An 11,267-nucleotide genomic window follows, 5' to 3' on the forward strand; every position below is an offset into this window, starting at 1 on the left:
GAAAGGTTGAATAGACCAAGTTTGTTTTCACTGGAACGCAGGAAGTTGACAGGCGACCTGACAGAAGTTTATAAGATTGTGAATGGCATGGGTGGAGTGAAAAGTATGAGACTTTTTCCCAGGGTGAAGGAGTCAATTACTAGAATACATAAGTTCAAGATGCTGGGACCGGGCGTGGGATAAATTTAAAGCAGATGTACAAGGCCAGTTTTTCACACAAAAGGTGGTCAGTGCCGGGAATGCACTGCCAGAGGAGTTGGTGCAAGTAGACACAATAGTAACATTCAAGAAGCACCTGGCCTAATAAATGAGAGGAAGTGAACTGAAGAATTCTAGATCCTGTAAATGGAGATAGTTTTATTATGGAAAGGGCAAAATATGTTGCGCAGACTTGGAGGGCCAAAGGGCTTGTTCCTGAGTTTATTGTTCATTGTTATTCTTCTTCGCACAGGGACAGGTCATTGTTGACGTGTATATTTCTCTGATGTTAACCACAGAAGTTAAAACAGTTGTTATGAAGGCTTTTGGGTGCCCTGAATTTTAAAATTGGGGCAGACAGCATAAAAGCAATGAAATGATGCTACACATCTACAAGTCATTGGTCAGACAACATTTGGAGGATAGTGTTACTTGAGGAGAATGCTAAAGCCCTGAATATTGCTGAAAGGAGAGTCGTTAGTATAATAGTAGGATGAGGGATTCTCTATCCAGGGAAGGATGAGAAAAATTGTGCTTATTCTCCTTGGACTGGAGAAGATTAAGAGGTAACCTTACTGAGGTGTTTAAAAAAAAACTATGAACAACTTTGTCAGGAAAAAGAAAATAATTCAGTTTCCACCAGTTGGTATATCAGTTCCTTGGAGTCACAATTTCAGAATTATCAGCAAGACAGCTTGGAGCGAAATGAACAGAAAAACTGATGGAAGTGCTGATGCTGGAAAACAAAAACAAAACTTGCTAATGAAATCCAGCTTCGCTGGAAGCATTTGTGGAAAGAAATCAGAGTTAACCTCCTCGTCTAGAGACGCTTCTTCAGGTGTGGAGAAACTTCTTTTTTACTCAGAGATTTGGAATGTGTTGCCTTGGAAAGTGCTTGAAGCGGATTCCATACGAGGTTTCAAAAGAACGATGGATCTTTACTTGAAGGTGATGAATTTAGAGGGTTACAGAAATTAATCCATAGAAATGGACGAGCTCAATTGGTGTTATTTCAGGAGCCAGTACAGGATGAACAAAATAGCCTCCTGTATGATTCTTCATGCGTAGCCATAGCTTGCTTTTCAAAGGAATGATGACATTGTGTTTCAGAGTTCACAACAAAAGTGAGTTGAGGTGGATCCTGGAACGAAAGCATTCTCCCATACTAGAGGGTGCAGTCAACAACCCTTCAACATGCTAGGCTGGACAAAACTGAGAGTTGATCAGAATTAAACATATAAATTCCGCAGAGATTTACAAGTTGGGAACTGAGGAGTTGAAGTGCGCACCTGGCATTCATTACCTGGCGCTATTGTCAGAGGATGCAAGTTTGATCAATCACGCTCGATGTGAAAAACAGAAATTCTCATTGACTCGATTGGGAATCATTGTAACTCTACAGATGTTTGGATCATCGAATGGGAGAATGTTTCAGGCTGAACTAGACAATCACCTTCACTGTCAAGGAATTAAGGGATTTGGAGTAAAGCCAGATCCTTATATATGAGTCTCATCATCATCAATGGTTACATTGAATGTCGGAACTAGTTTGAGAAAAAAATCATAATCCTCTTACACACATATTTCCAATGTATTCACTGTATGAATCAAGCTGTTCTCAAAATCACTCCCTCGTGACCTTTTTTTAACCAGGATTCAAAGATTTGCAAATTTTTATAATTCAATTGTGATGGAGATGTTGCTGCCATTCCAATAATCGGTAAAGCCCATGTCACTTCACTGACTTTGCCAATTTCCCTCTTGAACCTTCACTCAAAACACCACTGCTAGACTCTGTGGGATTCTAAATCATTTGTATACCCTACATACTTCTTCTTCTCCATCCCCACTCTGATAATTCTTGTCTAATTTGCAGACTGTGTAAATTTCGCTCCTTTTTTCTTACTTTGTACATTTCACTTTGATTATATCATCCTTTAAATCTCATTGACGTTGCTGCATTTGGTATGCATGCCCACTTTGTTGGCTTCATGGAAATGTCGTGACTTTAAAACAGCAAGTTGACTAAAAGTTGTAGTGAAATGCATAGCACAGATTTCAAAATGTAAGATGTCAAATAAGGGAAATATGTTGATAAAATTGGAGAAAATTCTGTGCAAGCCTTATAGCAAAACTGGAAGCTGTGAATATGTGGGATCCTTCTCGGGTGCAAATGTGTATGGTGTAGGTGTAAGCGAGAGAGTGTGTATACGTGTTTGATCATTTGATTCATTGTGTGTGTGAATATGTTTGTGTGTTTGTACGTGATCCATTCTGTATGGGTCTTTGTTGAGCAAATGGGTTTGCTTGTGTTTGTGTAAGTGTGTGTGTGTGTGAATGTAAGAGAGCGGGGGTGTGGTTCTCAGTTTGTGTATTTGTGAAAGTGAGAAAATCTAAGATTATGAATGCGCATGTGATGTTACTCCGCAATTTTAAATGATAGTTCTGCAAAAGTCCCATTGACTGCAGCATTACAGAGTTCAGCTGTAGCTGATTCAGCTTTCATGACACCCGAGAACCGAATGACTCAGAAACACTGAAAAAAAAGCTGCCAACAGCTGCCCCACTATCACAGCAGCTGGGAATTCAGCTCTGCACTGGAAGCACGTTAAAAATATCCTTCAGCCTGGGGTGTGGGTCGGGGTTTGGGGAAATCTCCTTTAAGAAGTGGAAAGTTCCCCTAATTCTGAGTAAGGCAATCTGGATTCAATTCCCTCCTGCTCCAGGGGGTGCAACAAGGTTCCCGAAAAGATTGATTAGAAAATACTTGTAACGTTTGTCCATTCTCTTACCCTGACTTGCGTCCGTGTAGAGCAAGCGACATTGCCTGAGAACATTCTCGTTAACAGAGAGGCACAAACTCTCTGAGGATTTTGAACTGGGCCGGTGTCTCAGGAGTCCCGACATGATTTTTGTGACGGAAGTGTGGCAGATTCCCCCAAACTGAACGGAACTAATCTTGCTCAGCGCTCACCAACCGTCGTGCAGACACAGTCCGTACACATGGTGTAAGGTCAGGGTGAGTGATGGGCCATCTGTTTGAGCCCAGTCAGTACACAGTGTGATTTCCTGTCCATCAGAATAGCTACATTACAACAGCAGTACAGCTCATGGGTTTCCAAGCTAAACACGTTCCCTCTAATTTGTGTTGCTTATATTGCAGTCTACTGCTGTACTTAAATCTGATATTTGTTAATTTTTGAAGGCTTAGTTCCTGTCTCAGAATTAGGGCCATAGGAATAAGAGGAGGTCATTCGGCCCCTCGACCTTTTTTCCCAACTCCAACAAAATAACCGTCTCTCTAAGAAAGTTATATGTCTAATCTATCTTCAATGTCCTTATCCACTTCTCAAAGATACTTTATTTGATCCTTTCATCTGTATGTACGTTTGATCAGGTTCCCTCCTTATATTCGTAAGATGTTGTCTGTCCACTTCTGGCACCAGTTCAAATATATTTAAGATGGCCTTTTCCACCTAATCATAGTCTCCAGAGGCCTCCTCTGATGGTGATGTGAAAAACCTCAATAGTAGTAGTTACATCTTTGTTTGAATCAACAATACCCACACGGTCAATGGCCACTTAAATCTTTCGCCAGTTTCCCAAATGAAATTTGAACAAAAAAGGTTCTATTTATTTCTCTCTGAACTTTTGTAATGCTTGGACATATTCAAACAGCTCTCCATCAGGCTTTTGGCCACGATGGGTCTTCTCATTGTCAGTGCCCCTATCACTAGTCATCCCTGCTACCTATGCAAACTCACACGACTTTCCTCTTTCATTGCCAACTTCTGAAGTTCAAAATCTTTCTGTTCCCCCCTGGATACAGAATTGGCTGGCCAACAGAAGACAGCGAGTGGTAGTAGAAGGAAAATATTCTGCCTGGAAGTCAGTGGTGAGTGGGGTTCCACAGGGCTCTGTCCTTGGGCCTCTACTGATTGTAATTTTTATTAATGACTTGGATGAGGGGATTGAAGGATGGGTCAGCAAGTTTGCAGATGACACAAAGGTCGGAGGTGTCATTGACAGTATAGAGGGCTGGTGTAGGCTGCAGCGGGACATTGACAGGATGCAGAGATGGGCTGAGAGGTGGCAGATGGAATTCAACCTGGATAAATGCGAGGTGATGCATTTTGGAAGGTCAAATTTGAAAGCTGAATACAGGATTAAGGATAGGATTCTTGGCAGTGTGGAGGAACAGAGGGATCTTGGTGTGCAGATACATAGATCCCTTAAAATGGCCACCCAAGTGGACTGGGTTGTTAAGAAAGCATGTGGTGTTTTGGCTTTCATTAACAGGGGGATTGAGTTTAAGAGTCGTGAGATCTTGTTGCAGCTCTATAAAACTTTGGTTAGACCACACTTGGAATACTGCGTCCAGTTCTGGTCGCCGTATTGTAGGAAAGATGTGGATGCTTGGAAAGGGTTCAGAGGAGGTTTACCAGGATGCTGCCTGGACTGGAGGGCTTATCTTATGAAGAGAGGTTGACTGAGCTAGGTCTCTTTTCATTGGAGAAAAGGAGGAGGAGAGGGGACCTAATTGAGGTATACAAGATAATGAGAGGCATAGATAGAGTTGATAGCCAGAGGCTATTTCCCAGGGCAGAAATGGTCAAAGTTTTAAGCTGGTTGGAGGAAAGTATAGGGGGAATGTCAGAGGCGGGTTCTTTACACAGAGAGTTGTGAGAGCATGGAATGCGTTGCCAGGAGCAGTTGTGGAAGCAAGGTCATTGGGGTCATTTAAGAGACTGCTGGACATGCATATGGTCACAGAAATGTGAGGGTGCATACATGTGGATCAATGGTCGGCACAACATTGTGGGCTGAAGGGCCTGTTCTGTGCTGTACTGTTCTATGTTCTCTATGTTCTATGTTCTTTCTGCTGCTAGGGCCACCCTTTCATTTTCTCTGCCCTCTTTTTAACCTTCATTCAAACTGTGAAAAAATTCCTTTTCTACCTAATTTTATTCTACAAGGGATATCTTTTTTCTTTCCTTCGGCCAGATCTTTCTCTCTCTTTCTCTCTCACTCTGTGTGCGTGTTTGTTGTGTGTGTGGGTGCCTGTGTGTGTGTGTGTAGGTGCTTGCGTGCCAGGGTGTGCGTCCTGTTCTCGTAGACGCCTACAACACTGTAAAAAGGCCCTTCAGCCCGTTGTGTCTGCACGGGCCGAAAACAACCTCCTAAACTATTCTAATCCCATTTTGCAGCATTTAGCCAGTGGCCTTGTATACCTTGGCATCACTATTGTGAACCTAAATAAATCTTAAATGTGATGAGGGTCTCTCCCTCTCCCACAATTAGTCGATGAGTTCCTGACTCCCAGCCCCCTCAGGATGAGAAATGTTCCTTAAATTTCCTCTGTATCCCCTGTTCTGCCCTTTAAGTTAAGTTGATGCCACCTGGTAATTAAGCATTCATAAGGGATGAAATTTCCTCCTGTCTAACAGAGCTGTGTCCCATTGTACAGTGAAAGCATGTTTCCTCTCAATACCCTCTGATGTGATGAAAACAACTCCAGTATGTCCCATCTCTCATAATAACGCAAACTGTCCACCCAGGGAACATCATGGCAAACCTCTTCAACATTTTCTTCAGTGCAACCAGATCTCTCCTACAATGCCTACAATTCTCTGGCTTGGCCTACCCAAATTTTTATACAGTTCCAGCATAAACCTCTTTGCTGCTCTGTCTATCACTCGCCCTGTCTCTTTTTGAGCCCTTCATTGTCTTGCCATTTTGTTTTCTCTCACAAATCATTTCTTCCTCCCCCTTTGGTTTCCCATTTCTGAATATTCCCTAACCACTGCCAGTACCCCAGACACCGAGGAGGATAATTCTGCTGGATGAAATGGCTGGGCTGAACACTGGCCTGGGGCTTTCTTTCTACTTGACTCACTTGGAGTGAGTTGATTAACTCTGTTGTTTTAGTGGGTAGTTAAGGACAAATACATGACAGCCAAATGTAAGCAAGTCCAGGAAGGCCTGTGGATGTTTCCAAATCACAAATCACATTATTTTTAACAGTAAAGTTGTAGTTTCATGATCTTTATTGATATTTCTCACATTTTAATGACGTATTTATTCATCAATGTTCTTCCCTGTGATGAATTTTGATTCCCAAATTTTCAGGGACAATGTTTCCATTGTCCTTCTCCCCAAGCTTATATACCAGCTAATTGCCTAATTAAGGCTTTATGTTATGCGAACTCATTTCACGGTTGGTCTCAAACTGCGCTATAAGAGGGAAACTCTTGCTCAGTCTAATCCATTCTCATTGAAACGATGCAGTGAGGCAGAAAATGAGCATTCTTCTAAAAAATGGTGCAGCCAATAATTTTACAGATAAAGGATATCTTCTATCCTGTGCTCGCAACCTTTGGTGTTCCAGGTAGGTTCCAGGCAGGGTTACTGGACTCAAAACATTAACTCAGTTTCCCCCTCCACAGATGCTGCCAACCTTCTGAATTCCCACAGCTAGTTTATTTTCTGTTTGTATCAGATCTCCAACATCCACAGCTCTTCATTTTACTTAATTGATATATCTGTTTGTCTAATAGTTGCAGTCAAACCTATTGTGAATCGTTATGTTCCAGCATACACAAGAACAGCAACAGATCACTCAGTGCCTCGTCCCCGTTGTGCCTTTCACTGAGATCATGGCTGATCTGTGACCCAATTCCACTGGCTTGTTTCCAGCCCGTGTTACTTAATATGAGACTGGAATCAAAAAAAAAAGTTAATTTCCAAAATTGAACAATTGAACGAGTAACAACTGCAGTTTGTAGAAAAGATTTCCAAACCTCTCCCACTCTTTGTATGAAAAGTGTTTCTCATGTCTGTATTCTCTGTTTGGAAGTTGGGCCTCGCTGTTTGAAAAAGAAATGGGGAATTTCTTTTTTTGCCTCTTTGTGGATTGTTAGATTTTAGAATTCAGAGCCTCAGAGGGTGCTGGACCCAGAATCCTTAAATATTTTCAACACAGACATTGATAGTTTTTTTCTTTGATGGGGAATAGAGGGCCATTTGGTACCGATTGAATGTGGAATTCAAAACTTAAACAGAACAGCATAATCTTATTTAATGGCACAGCAGGCTCGCGGGGCTGAATGGACGAATCATGCCCTTGTTCCATAAGTACATACAAAACCGAGAGATGTGCGTTTAACTGTAGAATCTGCTTTTTGACACATTGAAAATAAAATCACCCCAGTCATGATTACTTTTTCAGAATTTATTTATTTTCTCTCTTTAAAAATTTACCTCTTGCTTCTTGCAACGTGAGACAGTCTTTGTTATTCATCTTGCATTGACCTTGAGAATGTGCTGGTGAACCTCCCTCTTGAAACACTGATTTGATTTGGTTTAATTTATTATTGTTATATGTACGTAGGTACAGTGAAAAGTCCTGTTTTGCTTGCTGTGCTGGCAGATCATACCAAACAAAACGTATAACAGTAATAGATCAGAGTAAAAAATACAGTGTTACTACTGCAGAGAAGGTGACCAAAGAGTGAGACCAACATTGAATTTAGAATTTAAGATGTCTATTCAAGTCTAATAGTAAAGAAAAGCTCTTCTTGAATTAATCCATGCGTGTATACAGACTTCCTTTGCCTGATAGAAGAGGGTGGAAGTGAGTATTACTGAGATATGGCGGGGTGGGGGAAGCGGTGTGGAATCTTTGATTATGTTGGTTGGTTTCTGAGGCAGTGGGGATCATATATGGAGTTAGCGAATGGAAGTCTGGTCTGCATGATGGACTGACCGTGTTCACAACTCAGTAGTTTCTTCTGGTCTTGGAAAAAGCAGTTGCTAAACCAGGTTGTGACGCATGAATATACAATGCTTTCTGTGCTGCATCTCTAAAAAATGGCCAGACTCCTTGCAGTCCATCAATGTAGTTATACCCGCTGTGAATTGCTTCAAAAGGATTGCCATTAATCCTTGTGGTTATGACAGTAGAAAAACTCACAACACACAGGACAGCATGTGTACATTGACACATGATATGTCATAAGACCTAATATTTTATGTAAGTGTGTCGTTAGATTGACCAGCACTCATTGCTTATCTTTAATTGCCCAGAGGGCAGTTGAAAGTCAATCATATGCTGTGGTTCTAGAGTCACATGCAGATCAGAACAGGTAAGGACTTCGGTTTTCTTCCTTAACTGACTTTAATGAATCAGTTGGGTTCTCCCCTAACAATTGACAATGATTCAATTTCCATCACTAGTTTCTTAGTTCCAGGTTTCTTTTGAATTTGAACTTAATGAACTCAAATTCACATTTCTAATTAAGATTGGAACCATAATCCTGAGAATATTATCTGCGTTTCTGAATCCATAACCAGTGATAATGTTACTAGACCATCACCTCTCCTTTTGTGTGTGTGTGTTCTCTACCTTATCTATTTTTCATCCTTTCTTACAGCCAACGTCCTGGCAGCTGTGATTCTATCAAGAAAAAATTGTGGCATTTCCAAGTGTATTTCAGTCTACATGCTTGCTATGGTGACTGCAGATCTGCTGGTCATGCTCATTAATGTCATTTTGTTTCACATTGTGAGCAGACTGTTCCCATATTCATTCCTCTCCTACACTGTGGTTATCAAACTCATATTGTACATGAGCTGCACTAATGTGTATCTGTCCGTGTGGTACACAGTCTGCTTCACTTTTGACCGATATGTAGCTATATGCTGTCACAAACTTAAAACCAAGTACAGCACAGTGAGAACTGCATCCAGGGTCATTATAATTGTCTCGGTGCTGGTATATTTAGAGAATATTCCCTTTTGGTTTGCATATGAACATCAACGGACAATTAAAAATATTCAGTGGGGATTCCGTCCCAGTGTGATCTTTCTCACATCGCCTGTAGGTGCGATGTACTCCAGGCTGCAGAATGTATTAGTTACATGGATTCCGTTCATTCTGATATTACTATTTAACGGTTTGACTGCCAGACACATTGTAATCAGCAATATTAGCCGGAGGAGACTCCGGGCTCAGCAGGCTGAAAGTCAGACTGATCCAGAGATGAAAAGCCGAAGGAAATCAATTGTTTTACTCTTCCTGGTGTCGGGCAGTTTTATGCTGCTGAATATGACATCTGCAGTGAGTTCTTTGATCAATACCTTGGCTGTGCTTGACCAAATACACTATACCTCACCCCCATACATTGCCACTGAGACTGGGTATCTACTCACTCACTTGAGTTCTTGTACAAACACGTGCATCTATGCAATGACGCAAACCAGATTCAGGGCAGAGCTGCAAAATGTGTTGAACTCTCCTTGGACACTCTTTTTGGCAATGGTCAACGCATTAAAAAAATGCCGCAAAATTTTGGGTGCTTCCTAAAGCTTAATTTCTGAAAGTGCTCCTGTGTAAAATAGCCATTTTTTAAAACTTTTTCAGAACATTTACAAGAAATTTTAAATGTTAACTCTATTTATCTCTCCCTCTCTGTCTCTCTTTTTCTGCACAGACGCTGCCAGAATTGTTAAGTTCCTCCAGCATTCACTTGCTCATGCTGCAAATTATCACAATACGCTATTCTTTGTTTAAATCCTTCAGTCTTGAGCAGAAACGGTTTCTTCTTGTGAAAAAAAAACATCATTCACAAAAAAATCAGTTCCTATATAATGCGTTTGTTGTGTAACATTCTCCAAAATTGAACGTTGCAGTTTCCATCTGGAACAAACGCAGAGTGCTGAAGAAACTCATCAGGTCTGGCAACGTCTGCGGACAGAGAATTTGAGTGATTTTTTTTAAATCCTGGGAAACTTCCTCAGAACTGAAAGCAGATAGAAATGGTATTTAGAGAGATAGTCGGAACTGCTGATGCTGAAGAATCTGAGATAACAAGGTGTGGCGCTGGATAAACACAGCAGGCCAAGCAGCATCAGAGGAGCAGGAAAGCTGATGTTTCAGGTCTAGACCCTTCTTCAGAAATGGTATTTATTCTGGTTGAGAAGAATGAGGGGTATTTCCTTTTGAAACCATTCACTTTGCAGTCAGGTTTGAATGAAAAGATGAGTGTTTTAAGTACCACAGTCGGGGATGAACATATGGATGTCATCATCTGTTCCTTCGATCCTCAGGGAATGGAATACTACTGCAGTGTAATCGAACTGGAGTGAGGTGTGTGTGTTTTCAGAAAGAGAGAGAGGAAGGAAAGGGTGGTGGGGTAGACTCAGTCTGAGCTGGAATATGTATGATCACCAGAAATCATTTTGGATGGAAATATGCAGAATCAAAGAAGTGGAGGTAAGGAATAATTAGGGCAAGAAGACATGAGTGGTAGAGTCAAAAGAGTGCAGCAGGCGATAGTGAGATAAAGACAAATTATTTCCCCTGGTTTCCAGCTCCTAGTACCTCCATTCAAGCCTGTTCAGTGTTGGGAGAACTGGAAAAGGTAATCTCTATACCGTAACAGAAACACAACTACTGGGGCTGCCCAACGTGAGGCTAGAAATTTGGTTTGATTTTGTGAACATAAATTCCCAAGTAGTTATGTAAATAGGTTTATTCCATGTATTTTTGGTTGGCAAGAAATAAATAATCTATCATTCTTGTGAAGTAAATGGTTTGAATTATTTGAAACTTCATTTCAAAAACACATTGATCTTCTTTTTAAAAAAAGTCTATCCATATATTTTTGCCTCATGTTGGCGCTGTCAGTTCCATGCTCTCAAATATGAAATATAAAGGGGTTTCACTAACCTAAGTTAGCAATTTTCATAATATCTGTGTTCATTAGTGTATGATCCGTCATCGACTGGGGACTGGCTGCTTCTAGTCCTATCTCACATAGCAGTGGTTGATCATATGATAAAAGAAAACAACATTGAATTGCCAATCTAGTGAGGGCCTGGGATTGGGGTTAAGGTCATTAATTTATCGTTTCATCTTCTCCTCTTAGAGCTGGTGCATCCCAGCTGAGCGAAGTAGACAACATAATAGAAGAAAGACTTTGAATTCTGGAAATCTGGTACAAAAACAGAAATAGCTGAGGAAACGCAGCTGGTTTGTAAGCTTCTGTGGGGAGAAAAACAGAGTTAAC

General features: G+C 41.0%; 2 protein-coding genes across 4 annotated transcripts in view; one reads left to right on the forward strand and one right to left on the reverse strand.

The window, feature by feature from the left end:
• Positions 1-3,202, reverse strand: part of LOC125449619 (uncharacterized) — a 38,897-nt gene extending 35,695 nt beyond the window's left edge. For all 3 annotated transcript variants that reach the window (XM_048525464.2, XM_048525463.2, XM_048525462.2), the window contains exon 1: positions 2,991-3,202. In XM_048525464.2, coding sequence (XP_048381421.1) covers positions 2,991-3,105 — 115 coding nt within the window. In that variant the 5' untranslated portion in view covers positions 3,106-3,202. The remainder of the gene's footprint in view (positions 1-2,990) is intronic.
• A 5,496-nt stretch (positions 3,203-8,698) lies between these two features.
• Positions 8,699-9,562, forward strand: LOC132207358 (probable G-protein coupled receptor 139). Its single transcript, XM_059642765.1, has one exon. It carries the CDS (start codon positions 8,699-8,701, stop codon positions 9,560-9,562), a length of 864 nt encoding a protein of 287 aa, XP_059498748.1.
• The last annotated feature ends 1,705 nt before the right edge of the window (positions 9,563-11,267 follow it).

Source organism: Stegostoma tigrinum, chromosome 46, assembly GCF_030684315.1.
Source record: "Stegostoma tigrinum isolate sSteTig4 chromosome 46, sSteTig4.hap1, whole genome shotgun sequence".
Taxonomy (NCBI): domain Eukaryota; kingdom Metazoa; phylum Chordata; class Chondrichthyes; order Orectolobiformes; family Stegostomatidae; genus Stegostoma; species Stegostoma tigrinum.

Bases quoted from the DNA above. Each gene is read 5' to 3' on its own strand.
- LOC132207358 (XM_059642765.1), top strand. From the start codon at position 8,699: ATGCTTGCTATGGTGACTGCAGATCTGCTGGTCATGCTCATTAATGTC.